Source organism: Amblyomma maculatum, chromosome 6, assembly GCF_055883805.1.
Source record: "Amblyomma maculatum isolate TAMU_Amacu chromosome 6, ASM5588380v1, whole genome shotgun sequence".
Classification (NCBI taxonomy): domain Eukaryota; kingdom Metazoa; phylum Arthropoda; class Arachnida; order Ixodida; family Ixodidae; genus Amblyomma; species Amblyomma maculatum.
Window position 1 is genome coordinate 79,017,170 of NC_139349.1, and position 18,819 is coordinate 79,035,988.

Here is an 18,819-nt window from a genome sequence, read left to right on the forward strand (position 1 = left end):
CCGTGACAGCGAGCCCGTTGGACTCGGAAATTGTTGCCGACATGCTGGCATCTGGTGCGAACGAGGAGACCGAGGAGCCGCCGCTGGAGGACGATCGCCCTCGCCCGATGTTGCACGAAGCCCTCGCTGCTACCGATCTGCTGCGCCGATACTGCTCCGGAATACAGGGAAGCGGACTGGAGTTTGTGGAAATGATGTCGCGTGTGGAAAGTGCGATTCTCGCTGATGGAGTTAAATGCAGTGTTCAGGCGAAGATCACTGCCTACTGCAAATAAGTGAGCATTTATCTGCAATAAATTTCTTTTGTAGATTCATGGTGAGCGGCACGGTTTTTCTTTAGTAAGTGCGTTTTCGCTGCGCTGTCTGGACATCGTGTATAACGAATTTGGTACTGAAGTTCGTTATAAACGGGTTTGGTTATAGCGAAATACTTTATATAGCGAACAAATTGCGTTGAATTACGCAGTTCGTTATAACCGGGTTTGACTGTATGTGTGCCACTAAATTGCTGTGCTGCAGCTGCACTTTCACCACTTTGGAGATTGCACGGCTGATTCTGCAGCAAAATCTATTTCATTGTAGTTATTTGCATAAGCGTAATGAATGTACAGTTTTTATTTATTTACACTTCCAAATATTTGATTTGCCGAGTGTAGTGAATTCTTGTTGACAAATTCAGTAAAGTATCTGCATGGTTACAAAAGATGTGTTTCTTTGAATTACATGTAGTGTGTACTGCACCTAAACCGATAATTGGTTAGCAGAACTGGGGATACATCTGTCATAAAAATGTGCGTTTCAGTTTTGGATGATTTCAACGCGTTTTTCTTTTGGGGGCTGCATTTTCATGTGACACTGGAATGTGTGTTTGTGCAGGAGCATCATGCCATCATCTTTGGTTCTGAGGAATGTGTAGACAGGGACCTCCCGCAGGCACTCTGCCTGCCTGTGTCTGTTTCAGAGCTCGTAACATCGAACAAGCTAGACAGGGTGAGCTGCTTCAAATCCCTTGTGTTTGCCCCCCCCCCCCCTTTTTTTTTTCACGTTCATGGCTTTTGCATGCTCCAGTTGATTTTGTAGGTTTTGACCTCAAGTGTTGCGTGATCATATTTACTGCCAACTGGTTTATTGTTTTATCCATATGGTTGCTTTGGAACGTTAACCCTACAAGCAAAATGAAATGACAATGCTCTTGAGGGCCAACAAGATTTCGTGCATGAGACATTCACACGTGATAATTGATAACATTTTTTTTTGCATGGTGCATTTTCTTTCTTTTTATTTTTTTCCCAGCACACATTGGTGCGCTACTTTGTTGTGGACTGTCGGCCTGCTGACCAGTACAACAGCGGACACCTCAAAACAGCATTTCATCTTGATGCCAGCTTGGTCAGTGAAACCTTTTGAGACTTTTCATTTCTGCCGTTATGTTGGTTGACCCTTGTTATCCCTCTAATAGGGTGCTGCTAATCTGCATTGTTCGAAGTTTACAGACCAAAAAGTTGAATACAGTTTGCAGCAGGAGCATTTGCTCCTTAGTCGCATTTAGCAATCCATTCTTCTCGTGAGGCCATAAATTGGCTGGAGAAAATGAGTGTCAGGATCAGTCTATGGGGAGAGCACAGTAAATGCACCCATTAGTTTTTTGCAGGGATGGAAGTGCTGCTCCAATTGCGCCATTCTGTGCCAATCTGATCATTTGCGCCAAGCTGCGCCTAAACGGCAATTTACGAGATAATCGACCATCGCAAGTTATACAATGCCAAATTTAGACGATTATTATCGCTGGTTGAGCAACACTGGGTGCTTGCTATAGACAAGTGTCGTGTTTGTAAACAAAGGTGGTGCTGCGATCAGCAGCGACGTTGAGTGTAGGCAGAAATGCAGCGTGCCTACACAGCGCCAAGCGACGCTGCCTTTGAAATCAGTACGCGCATGCAAATATTCTGAAGCGTAGCAACACTTTTGGAGCTGATTACTGCTGGAATTACCTGTCAAAGAGCTGCATTGGCTTCCTTCGCCGTGGCCTCAACAGCGGTGGGCGGCTATAGTGACTGATTAAGGTAAGTGAAAACGAGAAAGCGCAATGTATAAAAAAACGAATCGTCAACACTGTTCAACTCCCGTGCCTATTGCTAGCGCATGAAAGGAGGACAACGATATGAATGACTGGAATCGTGTTTTAATATGACGATTCTTTTGATGGGCTTTGCGCTGCTCCAAGCACCTTCACTGTAAAGAAAATTATTACCGGCTACTGGCTTTGCGCTGCTCCAAGCACCATCACTGTAAAGAAAATTATTACTGGCTACTATAGGGACTAGAAACCATATTTTTAGCTCTCTGTACCTGCAACTTAAGTGACAGAATTTCATCGTATCATTCTTTGTAACATTCGCCATCGTATCATTCTTTGTAACATTCGCCTGTGGGCTGCCAACTTGTTTTATCCTGGTCAGTAAAAAAAAAAAAACGTTTCACATCTGTTTTATCGCGTCAACGTCATACACAGGTTATATATACATGAAGGCTTTTAAGAATGTTCTCGTTTTGTTCTCTTCACGCTATAGGAGAGGTAAATGAGCGCAAATGCAACATTCTCCACGATCGCTTGCAGCAAAATTTAAGTGATCTGCTGATTTTGTTTTAATATACTTAACATTTTTATTCAAATGTGTGTGTCATCTTATACTGCTTATTTTGCATCCCTCATAGGCGAATCCACTTTGGGACATTAAACTCCATATAGTACCATACATATAATATCCTGCTGAATCAGGGCTAGCTAGGTTGTACGTGGATATTTAATTCGTTCGTCAGGTTCATGACGTTCAGAAGAAAATTTAATAATACAAGAAATAATGCTGCGTGTCTTTGCCGGGATTCTAACGATGTTTACTTGCTTTCTACGACTGGTGATGAAGAGTCACTTGTTGAAACTCGCGAAAGTGAAAACTGAGAAACACTATACTTTACAAGACTGGGCCTGTTTCGGCAATATCGCGCTAGAGTGAATGCTCAATGTAACTGCGCAGTTACCTTCGCAGCAGCTTTTGTGTCCTTTTCTGTACGAACATATACACGGACAGTACTGCAGGTGAACGGGATGTCACAGCGCAGCTTTCCTGCCTTCGATTAAGATCATACTCACACGGAATATCGCATCAAAACATCATATGATTTGATAGTATATAAACCAAAACGTGCACAAACTGCATGCACTTGCTATTGCGCTCTTCGTAAAGCGGCTGAAAAGGAACCACGAAAATTAAGAGTTGCAAACTAACTGACCAAGTTTCAATGCAGAATTGCAACGCACGATCCGTCGCTGAAAGGTCTACTTGTCATGCTCAACGCTGCTGCCGTCCGCTCACATTTTTATCAAACCGCAAGAAACGTGGATACAGGTGTAATTTTTTTTTTTGTGCCTCGTGGCGAAACGAACCGCACCACAGCTTGCAGGGATATGAGGAATTATGCTCGAAAACACAGCAAGCGCCGTGCATCCAATGCAGACTGCACAGGCTTTTGCCTACACCCCGGGAGTCACTGCTGTTGCCAGCGCCGCCGCATCTCCCTGACACACCGGCTGACACTTGGCTATAGAAAAGCACGCAGCCGCAGCCGCATCCAGTTGGTCACTCAAGGTGCTTGTCATAAAGCTGTTATCGCTGCGGCTTTCACAAAAGGCAGGTGGCAAGAGAGTTTCTGAATTGAAATTAATATATCGCAGCTGATCCGTTCCACTGCTGTATGCAGTAGCTGTCATTTGCCTACCTTTCTTTCATGAACTCAAGCAAAAATCTTTGGAATCATTGCACTTCTAAATAATTCTGCTAAATGGGATACAGAATAAATTTTCAAAGTAACTTTTTTTTTGCTTCGACCCTCGTTAATTCAAAGTTCAAACAATTTGAACGAGGAGTGCAGTTGCGGCCGATGCCTATTTAAAGGGAACACATGTGCGAAAAGTGAGTGTGATTAACCGTGGTGCGACGGCTGATCGTAGCTCCGATCATGCTCTTCGCCTGCGTCCAGCAGGGTAGATGGCAACGATGGGCGGCACGCGGCAAGTGCACCGGCGTCGGGCGACATGTTGAGTTACGATACGCTCCACTAGTGATCACCCTCCCCGAACCTGAATTGCATGTAACTGTTTTGCACGCGTAGATTGTGCGCGCTGTGGCAGGCATGGCGACGATCGGAGGTTTGCCATTCCAGAAATATAGCTTTGGATTCGCTTTGACTCCATGCCATTCCGCTGCTGCCAGTGGGCGCATGCATCGGAAGCTGCTCGGGGTGTCACTGCTCTTTTATTTTTGTTTTGGGATGGTGTCACGCTGTTCTAATGCATACGCATACATCCCGCGCGTGCATCCACATTCTGCTTCCAGCTGATCACGCACAGTTTACGGCACTGCGCGCTTCGCCGCAGTGCTTCACCATGAGACTCTGTGGTGAAGCATCCTGAAAACGCGAAGGGGCCACTTTGTGCAGAGTTATTAATACAATCGAGTAGTACTGTGAAAGTGTAAGGAGGCTTTTACGATTTTGAAGCAATATTTCAACCTTCCCGGCAGTGTGCATATGCAAAGTGCTTGACGAAACCAGGAATAACTGTCGTTTTTTCTTGTGTTTCATCCCAAATGCACACAGCTGTCATGCAGGCAAAACTACTGTGACACGAACAGTTTTCGGCATTTTTTTTTTTTCGATTTCATTCGAAACTTCGAACTTTAGGCTAATTTGAACACTTCTTGTGCTTTATTAGAAGCCAAATTAAATAGAGCTTTCTTTAGGTTTGAGGAGAAAATGTGCTTAGAAGTATTTAATGCCATCAGCCTGCTCTGAAGTGCTCCAAAATAGGCCATAAATTGCTCCAAACATGCTCCGAAATCTGACGTTTGCTGCTGCAAAGCTGCTCCAAAATAAGACTTTTGCTGCTCCCATACCTGCTCCGAAAGGCTAGAGCCTGCTTCCAGCCGTGTTGCCTAATATATTTCCACTGACAAAGTAAAACTTAATTAAGGCATCCTTGCTTACGGCATAGTGACATATCACAATGTTTTGCTTAATGTTATGTATTATTTTCTACGAAACTAAAGAACTCTACAAAGCACCACGAGCTATTCCGTGTATAGCAAAGAAACCTCACCAGTGGTCCTAATGCATATATCATTGGGGTGTGCCTATACTGACGCGCCACAGCACTCGATGGGCACACTTGCAGTTGCTGACATCTCTAGAGAGCATACTCCTTCCTCCCTCCCACCAGCAAGTGATTCAGCATACACCCGCCATCAACACATCACCCTATTCACAGCCGGCGCTGTCCGAACGGTCGGGGTCCAAGCCGTACGAATGAGAACACTATCGCTATCGATTATTGTTGTGGCATGACTTGACTGCTCTGGAGTAGAATGGCGCTGCAGCTGTGTCTGGTCAGAACAGACTTTTGCTTTCCTTCATGTGCTGCAGCCACAATTTCTGCGTTGCTGGCTGACCGACATCACTCACTGGCATCGCGAAGTGCACGCTTCCCCGGGCAGCACAAACAAATCAATATTGGCACTCTGTTGGCAATGGCGGGCCCTACATAGGACCAGTGCACTAACCGGGTGTTGCAATACTGGGCTAATATTGGACCGGTTGGGTCCCAAGTGATGCCACTCCCCAGCACATTTCCTGTCGGGACAAAGCTCCAAATGTTGACCGCAGCTGGCAATGATGCCTTTGTACAGCTGTTTTCACAAAAGTTCTGCAGGAGGAAGGCAGTGTGCAAATGGTTACCATTTGCATGCTGAGAGGCACAGAAACTGCAGTATTAACGTCTTCATTTTGGTCCGATACTGACACTGTTGCCTCTGTCACTGTCAAAACATCATCCAAAGCTAACACTGCCAACGAGGGAGCGCAAAATGGCCTGGGCTCTGCCGCTGGAGAAACTGCATGCACACTGCACTAGATGCAGTTCTTTTTTGCACAGATACGAGGCCCATTTGAACAGCTTGGATCTATGGCTTTGGGGCTGCCAGGCAGTCTTGACGCTAGATGTTGCGGGTTTCTGTCACCTTACATGATAAATAAAAACTTTATTGTGTGTGTGTGTGTGTCTCGTCCATCTGTCCGTCCATCCGTGAGTGAGGGGGGTGTGGATGCGGATACCTCGGGCATCATCCTTTACAAGGTCATTGGGTGTACAGCAGAACTTGAGTGGTACAAATCTCACGGGGTCGCAAAAAGATTGTATCATACGGAAATTCGTTTCGTCAAAACTGACTGAAATCAGTATGCAGAAGTGTGGGAAAGGCATTCAAGCTGGGTTTGTATTCCAAGTTTGCGTCGTTACTAAAAGTGTCTGTCTCATCTCCCCGGCCTCGAGTCATTTGATTGGTGTAAACGCCAGGGCGGGAAGTGACACTTTCGATAACGTCGAAACCCGGAATACGGACTCTGATCTGATTATGGCCGCAGCTTGCCACTCATGGCGCGTGCAGTGCGGCAGAAGATCATTAATGCAAATCGCGGAGTCAGTGACGTGCAGGCCACGCGCACCCACTGCATGTGCTGCCACCAACTGGTCGCGGTGCATAGCAGGACTAGCGATTGTGATGACGTCGATTTGAAGGCTGCATGCTCGATGTAAAGCTTGATAGGCAATTCACACTGTGACAGTGTTTGGGCCACGCACTGCTGCAAACTGCCCATCATGCTTACAGTTTGGCTGGCAATGATGGAGTCAATGATGTGCAAACCTTGCATGGTGTTTAAGGATGCAGCCATGGTTCGCACGTTTGTGTCCGTAGTGGTGCAGCTGAGTGTTCAGAACATTCGAAATTCTGCACATTGTACACAACACGTCCCAGGCAGGGAATTTTAAAAATTCTTATCATGCTAAAATTCATATTGACTGGATTTGAATCGCCGAGATTTCACTGTAGTATCTAGGCTGTTTTCGGTTAGGGCATACTGCAGCTCAGTGCGTAGTTTCTGTGCAGTCCCAAAGGGTGTGCCTTAACAAGGTTTTTCTGCATATATTACTTCGCATTAACTATGCATGACCTAAATTTTTGTAAATTCTTTTGAGGAAAAGAGTTCGTTGTATAAGTGAGTTTCATACTTTTTGGAGGCACTCCTAGTTTGTAAGTTTTCAGTTATCATTCAGCTGACTGCCATTCTCGGGCGCTTGTTCAACGTGCAGATGCTGCAGGAGCCACGTGCCTTTGAAACAGCTGTGCAAGCACTGTTCGCCGCCCAGAAGCAAGCCATGGAGGCCAACTCAGTTGCAAGCGGCGAGCACCTCTGTTTCATGGGCAGCGGCCGGGAAGAGGAGGACCAGTACGTGCACATGGTCATCTCAAGCTTCCTCCAGAAGCACCTCCAGTACGTCAGCCTTGTTCGGGGTGGATACAAAGGCAAGCAGCTCCTACCTTGCTTGTATGGTAGCTTTGCTTTCCCCTGAATCAGCAAGGTGCTTGGAACCAGCTTGCTTGTCAAGGCATTCTGCTCCCATTTCCAGCAAACTAAAGGAAACATTACTTGGAAACTGGCAAACTTAAAGCCAAACATGAAGGCAAACATTCACCAAAACTCGTCCAGAATATTCAAATCTGTCTGTATGGATGGCATTCAGCTCTAACCAAAAACTTAACCGCTTTGTTTCATGATGGCTAGCCACTGAAGACAGAATGACGTAAAACACTATGATGGCATTTGTGAGGGCACTTGTCTTCTTCTAGTTCGTAAAATGACTCTGGGTCACCGATCGCAAACTATGAGAAAAGCACTGAGGATGAGAAACAGTACATGATGATGGGCGTGGCAGATCGGTCCCTCAGAAAGAGAAAGGCAAAGAGCTTGCCGCTACAATGCCTAAGAATAAGACCATATTAGTGCTGGCTCACAAACCTTATGGCCCACATGTCACTAGGAGCTGACAGCCGAGGTCCATGGACCCACCGACCGACTTGGGCAAGACCACTTGACCAGTCACTGCATCGTCTCATGTTACATGTTTTCACTTGTAGCCTGTACCACTGTATGTTGGAACTTGGACGCCGTTGCCATCTTTTGTCTGTTCATTCTATGCCACGAGTGTTTGCTAAGCTTGATGAAGAGCGGGCGAGTGCTTTGGCATGTGTCAAACTGTGAGAGTAGGGAGATATTTTGACCACTGCCTATTATGAAAAATGGAAGGGGCGTAACTCGATTGCACGTAAAGCACTAAAAGAGGAGAGAAAGATGAATGCGCTGTTCAGCTAAGAAATAAGAAAAGTGCATAGTGTGTTGAAGGCTTCTCGAGCCATAGAGGCATTTGGGGACATTATGCTCGCTTCTTTGTGGGCAAAGAGGGATGCACTTGGCACCTAAAGAATGTGACCAATTTCTTAGTGGGGCTACCAATATCTGCAACCCGTCCTTCGATATGTTTTATCCTTTCTGCAACACATTTCAACTTGCATCTACTTCAAGGCAAGGTGGACTGCAGACTCTTTGAAGACTTCAAATGTTTTGTTTGATGGAGAGGCTTATAGTGTGGTTGCCTGTGTTGCTTCAGCGCTTCTTTTGAGCTACCTATTGAGTGACTCAAATCACAGTTGTTCACACTACACACTAGCACAAGCTGCTGCTTAACACGCAACAGCAGTTGAGCGCACACCTTTAACCCCACCTGAATGTGCTTGAACAAGCTGGGCCAGAATTGGGATGAACTCATCAGAGATGTACCTTCGCTGTGCGAATTGATTTTGTTGCTCTTCAGAGAAACAAAAGAGGTAATTGTAGATATTATTGGTGGCAGGGAGAACTAGAAGTGCTTGTTTTAGCATCAGTGAACTCCACTTAGCATTCAGCACCTGGTGCTGTCTGCAACTTCAACACAACAGCATTAGGGCTTCTGTTAGCATAGCAGGAAACCCTGTGTCAGTGTTGTTATAGCTATCAGCGGTCAGCGGCGAAACGTCACAAGGATACCTTTGGCACGTGCGGGTGTCATGGCTGGACTTTTATTGGTCTGCACTTTGTGCAACGTCAGGAAACCACATGACATGGACGAGTTGGCTGCAGCTTTGCAGAGGCTGATATGGGAATCGGACCTGGGACTTATGGGTCCAGAGTCAGATATGCTTTGTCTAGTCCTCTGATAAGTAGGCATGAGGAAACGGACAAATATTATGGTATCTGTGGTTAGCGAGCTGATCCTAAAGGTAGAGCATATGTGTCCCCCAAATTTTTCTCTTTCTAATTGAGTTTCTACTCTGTTTTCTATGAACTGTGTTATCAGAATTGGGCGAGTGTGAAGACAAAGATCGATATTGCTTCTTGTGCACTCTCTAAAGGCAAGCAATGTCAGTTGCACCAACACTACTTAGGTGCATGTCTCCTTTAGCCCTGGGCATGGCAACAGTTCTTTTTTTTTTTTTTTTTTTTGCAAAGAGGAAAACAATATGTATTTTTATATTCCAGGAAACATTAGTGGTGAAGTTAGTGGTGCTCCTGGCAAAAGTCTTGTACCGTACATTGCAGTTTTGTCCTTGCGTTTTATTTTTATACTGTGTTGTGCACAACACTGCATGAAAAGTAAAAATGCCGCCTCTAGAGCACTCTACAGGGTATTAACCTCAGCATGATAGATGCTTGTGTAGGGCTCGTAAATGCTTCCAGTGTAAAGTCTGGCATTGTTACAGGGATCCTTACAGCCATTGTTGTGGTTTTTGTTTGTTCGTTTCTCACACGTCCTCCACAATCCCACAGCCTTGCACGAGTTCATCGCTGAAGACCTGGACTCGTACCTTGCGGATCACAGCCCTCGGCTGTGCATTGTCTGCTCCTGCTCCAGTGCGAGCTCCACAAATGGCATGGATGACGACGATGTCTCCTTCTTCGCCAAAGTGCAGCAGGTTAGTCTGTCAGCAGGACCTTCTTTTTCAATGTGAAAGCACGAGCACTTCAAAAGGCACTAAATCACGAACTCGGGTTTGGAGCTCCTTCTCATTAAAGTGACTTTGTGCCACTGTTAAAAAGAAAAAGGCCAGTAATGATATATGCCAGTCACCATTCACAAAGGTGATGCTGAGTTTGGCTGGCTGATGTGCAGTCAGCGGCCAGCCAAACCACAACTGCACTTGTAATAAATTAAAATACATCGAAACTATAGCTGGCAAACCAAAATATTGAAATATATTTGAATTTGCTATTAATGCGGATTATTCAAGCTCAAGCTTCTGCTCGCTCGTGTGGTTTCAGTTTCAGCTGCCTAGCCATATGGTGTAATGTCACACTGGTGGTTGTGGTTGTTTAAAGCGAAACTTTTGGAATCCAACATAATTTGTGTTCATTTCAGTAATGCTGTTTTGGATCTTGAGGCAGGCTGGCAAAAGGCTTGAAGCAAACTAAAATGACAAAGCAGCAATTTAATCTCGTTTTTATGTGCCTGCTGTGAGTCCAAGATCAGTTTTATCATTATCGTTACATTTCTGCTGGTGAAACTGAAACTATATGCGAGAGAAAAAAGTTAATCATAGATATGTAATGGTATGGTGCAAATGTCATGCTGTGAGCCACATGTACAAATGGGTTGCATGTCAGTCTAAAGCAAGAACATGCATTGAACACTTAGTATCCCCACTCCTTTGAGCATTGCTAGGAAATTAATCTGCGAGTAGGTAAAAATTTTATAGTAACGTGTATGCAAGGAGTGTACAGTAGTTGTAAACGGCGTCGTCTACCATTATTTGCCTTGTTGTACTGCAGCACATACAGTACAACCTCGTTAATTCGAAGTCATCGGGACCGCGAGAAATCTTCGAATTAAGCGGGTTTTCGAATTAACCGAACACACCAAGAAATAAGACTTAGGCAAAAAAATTTGTTGCAGGAACGTGTTACCTTTATTCGGCATATTTTGAATTACTACTGAAAGTAATCAGAGATGCTGGTTTGCTGCGTCCGGCAGTTCGCGGCTCCTAAGGTCATGCTCTCGAGTTAATTCCTTAAATTCCTCGTGCCCAAGTTGTAGAGCTAGGTCGTTGGCCTTCTCCCGCAGTAGCGTTCCATTGACGGGAAGGTGGGCAGCGTTTGCTTTCTGCAGCCAGCGAAGCAGAGCAGCTTCCACATCTTGATACGTGGGAGCCCGCACTCGTGACCGCTTCGAAGAATAGGTCTTGCCGTAAGCCTCTAGTGTTTTTGACTTGTTGCTCAATATTGTGGACAACGTCGAGAGGGGCACGCCATGCCTTTTGGCCAACTCGGTCTTCGAACAAGCGCTCTTGCCTGCTTCCTGGATCAAGCAGAACTTCTGCTGCAGTGTTAAAGTCTTGTACTTTGGCATTTCTGCACTGCTACGGTCACAAAGCTAGCACTTCTGCACAGTCCCGCCCAAAAAAACGCACAGTAGCCGACCCCTAACCACAGCGCACAACACAAAGAAATGGCGCAGGCGAGACCGGCGCGGCGGTGGTGGTGGCGTACTTGCAGCGTCGGAGGCACGGGGGAAGAGTGGGCGAAGCACACCAAGGGATGGAGTGAGGGCGAGGTCACGTGATAAAAACCGGTATGCCCGCCGTGTTGCAGTGAAGCACGTCTTCTCCTCTGCAGGCACGTGTTTCGGCGGTGCGCGAGGCGCACTGTGGACCGATTTTTGTGCAGAGAGTGCTCCGGCTGGGGCGCTTCGCCTATAAATCATCACCATTACTATGTGGCTTTGCCTCGCGGCTCCGTAGGGCCGTCGTTTCGCCGGGTTTGCGGCGAAACATGGATCAGACATTGCCGCATAGCAGTCCAAATTTTCGAATTAACCGGGCTGGCGCAGGCCGCCTGTTCGAATTATCCGGCCAAATTTACATTGGAAAATACGGGACCGCAGAAAACCTTCGAATTATCCTGGATTTCGAATTATCGAGGTTGTACTGTACTTGCAGCTGAACTCAAATGGGGTGTTGCATTCATCACAGAGCTATGACCTTTTTTTTCTATTTTTTGTAATAAGTTAACAACCCTTTTTCTGTTTGGTGTGAAAACATTTGCTCCTTTGTTTTCTCATATCATTAGGTCACAACTGTCTTCAAGAGCAGAGCGAGTGACATGAAGGGCAAGTTGGTGGAGTACATCACGAATCCACAACAGCCTCCCGTCGAAAGGTGTGTGGGCCGGGGCGCAGAATTTATCGTAACAGAATGGAAGTTGTTTCTTGTTAAAAGTATTGTGATGAGCTGATCTGGTTGCCCAGTCTGCCGTCTATCACCACTAGAATCCCATTAGAACTGTTACATGAGGGCTGGCGTAATATAAAGAAGCAATTAGATTGTGATGCTTGGTTAAGCAGCATTTCAATAGAAGACAGAATGCTAGATGATTGGTAGGATGGGAAGACAAAGGTCATTCACTTTTTCCCATTTCTGCTCATATTGCCGAGTATTAAACTTAGGCTTGTGTGTGTCCAACCTACAGATCACATTTGGGGCTTCTCTTCTTATTGCAGGCATGTGAGTAGCTCTGACAAATTGGGCAAACGTTACCGTGGAATGGCACCGGTGTTCAGCATTGACGATGAGCATGACGGTAGGTTTGTTGTTATTTACTTTGTTGTGTGCTTTACAATACTCGATGCACTGCGCATTGCACAACTACCGGCACGCTGTAGAGGGCTTCTCTCAGCTAAACCGTGGAATCCTCGCAGCTCAAATTTCGTACGGAAATGGCATTTGGTTGTTAGTATTTTTTATACCAAAATATTTTGGGCTACTTGCCTGATTCAATCAGAAGTCGGATGTTCGCATCGCACGCAAAGGCGGCAATGCAAGACGAGCCGCTACCCCATCGATGGCACCGGCATCGCATACGATGCAAACATCCGACTTCTGATCGAATCAAGCAAGTACCCCAAACAAAGTTGGTACATATTAAAAAATACTAATGACAAAATGCCATTTTCGTATGAAATTTGAGTTGCGAGGATTCTGCGGTTTAGCTGGGAGAAGCGTTCTACTGCGTGCCGGTAATTGTGCAACGCGCTGTACTGTATAGTCATTGGCATTTGTTTGCTGCTGAGGGGAACCAAACTCAAGTACCTTTTTTTGAGGTCAGCGGGGTTGCTGCCACTGAAAATTTAACTTTGATATAAACTGGACATGGCAGTGAGAACGTAGAGGCGATCATGCTTGTTATGAGTGTATTGACTGAGCAGTGCAGAAGAGCGGACCAGCTCGGCAGTTGCCTTCAATGACTAAACTCCAAGAAACATGCAGACATGCCGCATTCCACTCCACTGCACAACGCACATGCGCTACTGGTGCTTGTGCCACATTTTATTCTCTGCTCCTTCGCAAGCTTTTTGGCATCGCCACAGGGTGGCGCCACTAAGCATACTGGAACCGAAACTGCAACATTGTGTTGTGATGCACCTGTACTGCAATCCGTTAAGACGTGTAACGTAATTTTTGTTAACATTTTTTGGACACAACATAAATAATATTTTGCTAAAAGTGCTCAAAGAACACGTCACCGAAGCTAAAATTCCAAAGCAAGCAGACTATTTTTGAAGATCACTCCACACATTAGTACGTTGATGGCAGAGCATCAAGCCGCCACAGTTTCCTGAAAGGCACTTTGTGCATTGGTTGACATCTACTCTCTGCAGTTAGCTCACAAAAATGCGAGCTGGAACATTTAATCTTATCTTAATATGAAAATCGTGCTCAGGACATCTGCATGCTTGAAGATTCCGTTCGTGTGATAAAGAAAAGAGCTCAAAGTCTTCTTTTTTGCTGCCTTATCATGTAGACCACTTCGGACCACATGTTTCTCAGCTCAAAATTTTCTTTTTTGCTGCCTTATCATGTGGACCACTTCGGACTACATGTTTCGGTTCTTTGTGTTTACGGGTTGTGTGCTCACTCCATTCCAGACTTTGGTGGGCACGGTGACTTGGAAGTGTCGACGCAAGAGGAAGAAAGTATCAGCGCCTGGGTGAAGAAACCTGAAGTTCTGGGGCACTTCAAATGCGAAGAGATCAAAGAGAATGGACACCTCTACCCTAGGTAAAATTTATTTACATCTTGGTTTTCGAGACTCTTCTGTTTCCCTTACCATTTATAATTGTCTAAAGGCGCTGCTTTTTTTTTGACGGTTCTGACTCTATGTGGCCCTTGTATGGCACGGGCCATTGCTCCCTATCTTTTTTACGGCAGCTGAGCCCCAATTATGCACCACTGTTTTAAACGGTGACATGCATTTTTATGACGATTTAGCCCAGCCTCGTCAAATTCTTCAGATAAATACATAATTAATTGAAAGTATAAGTGATACAATGTGCTCTTGACAATCAGCTCGAATTAAGGGTCTGGAATAAAACAAGTTGCCAGTAGTTGCTTGGGCACTGTACTGCTTTACGGACAAACATTATGCAATCCTAAGCTGTTGCTTCTAGGATTCTGTGTTTGTGACAGCTCGGCCGACGTTTTGGAGTAGTGCTCGATGCATGTGACCAAGGCCCATTCTGCGGGACAGCCTTTTCACCTGGACTGCTTTTCCGCACACATTGCTATCAGAGGCCTTGGGAACTCACTTACCCATTCATTTAAGTGTGACATTATTTTTTGATGGTAAACTGATAACGGCTTGACATTTTACGTATAATTATGATGATTCCAACCAGCTTTGATGCGAAGCACATTAGGCGTTTTGCTGGGACCCAAGCCTGGGAGATTGAGTGTCACCACAAAGGAATGTGCTGCTCGCATGGGGGAACCCCATTCATGCACAGCATTATGTTATGTCCTTTCTAATGTGAGTGTAGAGCGCACAAAGCGAATTAGCAACACTGATGCACCCTGTGTTCATTGTTCCGGGTTGAGGTCCACGATCTTAGTGGAAGGGCCTGGGGTTTAATATGACGGGTGTCTGATTTTCAACCCTAAGGCACTTTATACATAGAGTAACATATATATAAAGAGAGGACACTCGACGCCATTTGCGGCCCAGTTGAAAGTTCCACGACTTCGCCAGTTGGCGTTGTACCTACAAAAAAAAAAAAAAAAAGTTTTAGCTGCAGGACTGTATGTAATTAAAAATTAACCCTTTTGCTGTCAGGCGTTTCTGGCCGTGACGCACCCCCAGTGTCGGCTTGGTTTCAGGGAAAGAGCATATCAGGGAACGAGCATAGCAATTTATTTTTTATTATGATTGCTATACAAATAACATAGTCAAAGGAATATGCACATTTCAGTGTTTTGCAGGTGTTGTTATCATCATCATTATGAGCCTGATTATAAATTAGATAAATGAGGATAATATCAGAAAAAATCTGCTCGATACTTCTTGAGAGACCGAATCAGACTTCAACTCGTATTTATAATCACACAGTCAAAGGTCCCGACCGCCTGCTGCTAGCCACAAGCAAGAGCGCGAAAGCAGCGATCGTGTCATGTGTCGAGAGGCAAACGCGCGAGCGCCTGAACATGACGCATGGTAGCAGACACGCCAACAGAATAAAAATAAAAACCTGCAAACCTGCGGCATGTGGCAGAACAACCATTGAACTCGTAACCCCACGCACATGCCGCAAAACGTGTGCCGCATGATCGCTTAGCGCGATAAAGTAGCGCACGCGGACCGACTGCGCCCCCAGCGAAGAAGGTGGCTGGGGTGGGCGCGGTCGCTCTGATACTCTTCAGTATATACGTAGCAATACAACGCGGCACGAAAATACGAACTTGTAGAAAGATTTGACAGATGGCGCAGCCTGTCCAAGCACGCCAGCTTCGCTCTCAGGTGAAAAGTTTTGAATGCATGATAGAGAACGTACCGGTACGTCGGTGACACTGGGGGGGTTAAACGCGAAAAATTACCAGTATGTTTGTGACAGCGAAAGGGTTAATTAAAAACAGGTTGAAGTAACGGAATATAGATTATTTGGTTACTAAAAGTAAGGCAAGATTAAGTGCAAACAGTATTAATTGTCACGGCTAGGTGGCATGCACCGCAACCTTCAGATTCAAAAGGTTTTGCTTTATCCATAGCGCCATATTCCCGTGCAAACACTTCTTGCGTCCCTGTCGTGCCCTGGGTGGGTTGATAACGAGCAACATAGTTCTTTATTGCTTCAGGTACTGCTTCTGCTCTTTCTACTTCGCGCAAGTAGCAAAAGAGCCTGTGTATTAAACTAGGGGACGCATGCGAAAAATCGAAAACGAAAGTAATATTGGGCCTCCGAGATTTGGTATTTTGAAGCGCTCCGCTCTGAGGCTGGCACGCTTCACCGACTCTGCTGTGCGCTGATACCCAAGGGTGGGCCGCTGGGGCCCTATGGGAGTGTCTTCTCTTTATATATATGTTATTCTATGCTCTGTACACAGTTGTGTATGTTGCAAACTCATAGCTTCCCCACGTGGTGCAGCAATGTCATGTGGGAAATGGTGCTGTTTAATGAAAGGCTACTGCTAATTACTTGCCTAGCAGACAACTATGTGCCCAAGGCCCTGCCTGCTCTACGTGTGAAAAGTGGTTGCGGTAGCGCCATTAGGAGAAGCTCTACTCGTGGTGGGCTCATCGCACCACTCAGTATATCAGGTGTTTCATTTGTGGAAGTTCAGTAAATATGTGTGCTTTACTTTTGTGTGGAATTTCCAAGGGGATTCTTCGACAGTTTAGTATAAGCCATAATTAGATATACATAATTAGATATCTGGAATTGACTGTGTATCAAATTATTGCTTATATCGGACAATCGAACACCCCCTTCAAATCCCGTCGAAAAGTATAGCACTGACGTTTGCATTTATTGCCATCTTTTGTTTATCGGAACGCTTTATATACAACCTCTGTCTGTGAAGTTCTGCCAAAGGTTATTTGCAAGCCAACAGCACCTTAATTTTAGTGAGAAATGATTTTGTTTCTGTGTGCTCAAAGTAAGATTTCGCCTTTCTTCTCTGGCAGTGGCTTCTACTGCCATTTTTTATATGCATATAGTATAGAATTATTTTTCAATCTTCATAAAGTTCATTGTAGCTGGGATTGAGAACAGCTGGGAATATTTTAATCACAAGAAAAACTAGGCAACTCTGCAAAACATTTTTGTTTTTTGCTTTTATGATTTTGAGTTTATGAACTTGCACCGTATTAACAAAGTTCTATTGCGCTTGATGACACCATTCGTGGCATACTTGAATTCTTGTCTTTGCCGAACTGAAAAACATGCCACGTTTTTATCATTGCCGATTTACAAACAATCACTTAGCAGTGTCTTAAATGCGGCATTCTGGTAATGTCAAATTGGGTGAAGCTGACCGCAGGTTACTCGGTAAACCTCGACATCTATGTTGGCGGCCGCAGCTATGCTGCAGGTGCTGATGCCTAGGCTTTGGATACACTTTGGATGGGTAAATTACATGAGCTGAGACAGGTGCACAGACATGCCAGTTGTTTTAAATAGAGCGCAGCAATTTTTGCATCTGCGTTGTGGTTATTTTTTGCTAATTTATTCTGTTTTCTGTTGCGCAACACCACACGGTGTGAAGACTTGCTAACCGCTATGCATTTCATGATTGCACAAGCTGTGTGAGTGGTGAGATAGAGAGGGAATACTTTTTTTTTGTTTTCATCTTCTCCTGGGTGCAGTCATCTCCTGGTGACCGAGACGCATCTCTGTCTGCTGCGAGAGCTGAGCCACAAGAAGGGAGTCGCGCGGGTGGTGTCTCAGCGACCACTGCTCTCGGTGCTCAAAATCACGAGCAAGAAGCAGCACCCTGAGCTGATCACCTTCAAGTACGGCCTCAGTGACAATGCCACGGGCACCTTTACGGTTGTCTCCATGGACCGCCTGCTCATCCCCAAGGCCAAGGAGGCCACCCAGCTTGTCAAGAACCAGATTACCAAGCTGCTTGAAGAGAATGATTCCAGGTGAGGCTCTTATAATTGGGCATCTGGTCTTGAGAGTGCTCAACAAGAGCAAGTCATCAGTGTGCTCACTGAAAGCCTAAAGCAGTAGTTTCCAAGCTGTTGTTAGGGTGCTTTTTGTGCTCCTCGAGCACTTAAATTCGTACCAGCACTAGCCTCAATCTTTTCTTTGCTAATTTTGTTTTGTACGGGCCTTAACCCTCACCTTTCATTTGCCGGTTTGTTTTTGGTCGGATTACACTGCAGTTTTCCAACTTGATTGGGACATGTGCGCTGGTGGACTAGAGCACTCGCTTCTTTTTTTTGTTTTTGGCTAAAGTATGAGTGTGCAAGCGCACCAAGAAGAGTAAGGAGGGGGTGGCGGGAGAGTGTTTGCTTTGTAATTTCCTTGCCTATGCCCTTACATTTGCACTCCCACGCCTTTGGTTAAACCTGAACCACACGTTTGTCTTGGTATTGGCTCTCTAACGAAGTACACTGAGGTACCAGGTGGCTAGACATAATGTTTGAACAAAGAACAAAGCGTTGGGGCAGCACGCAGAAGAGGTAAGGACAGGAGTAGTGCCTGTCCTGTTAGCAACTCTTTCTGGGTGTCCTCGAAACAGCTTGAAAAGCAGCATACAGGCCCAGAGCCACTGGAACCTGGGAATGTGGCAGTACCCATCGAGGTTAAAGTGCTTCAAACTTGCCAAAGCTTTCATACCAAGGCTTGCATTCCATCAAAAGGAAATGGTGTACATTTACAGTAGAGCCTCCTTGTGGTGAACTCTGGTACAGTAAAAACTGATATAGTTCAGTCCCACTTGGGCCTCACTAGCTGGCTAAACGTATTTTTTTATTTTATAAAAAAGAAACCTATAGTAAAAAGCATTGATATCAAAGAGCGTCTGGCCTTGGCAGTACACTCTCCACAGAATGATGATACTG

At 45.3% G+C, this 18,819-nt stretch overlaps 1 protein-coding gene across 2 annotated transcripts in view; it reads left to right on the forward strand.

The window, feature by feature from the left end:
- Window positions 1–18,819, forward strand: part of TBC1D23 (TBC1 domain family member 23) — a 43,542-nt gene that overhangs the window by 17,497 nt on the left and 7,226 nt on the right. The window contains exons 9-16 of one of the 2 annotated variants that reach the window (XM_084606995.1): window positions 877–990; window positions 1,294–1,389; window positions 7,202–7,415; window positions 9,754–9,899; window positions 12,049–12,137; window positions 12,479–12,558; window positions 13,904–14,036; window positions 17,614–17,895. In XM_084606995.1, the coding sequence (XP_084463121.1) occupies window positions 877–990; window positions 1,294–1,389; window positions 7,202–7,415; window positions 9,754–9,899; window positions 12,049–12,137; window positions 12,479–12,558; window positions 13,904–14,036; window positions 17,614–17,895 (1,154 nt within the window). Of the gene's footprint in view, window positions 1–876; window positions 991–1,293; window positions 1,390–7,201; window positions 7,416–9,753; window positions 9,900–12,048; window positions 12,138–12,478; window positions 12,559–13,903; window positions 14,037–17,613; window positions 17,900–18,819 lie in introns of those variants that run through there. The other variant, XM_084606996.1, reaches the window with a different exon arrangement.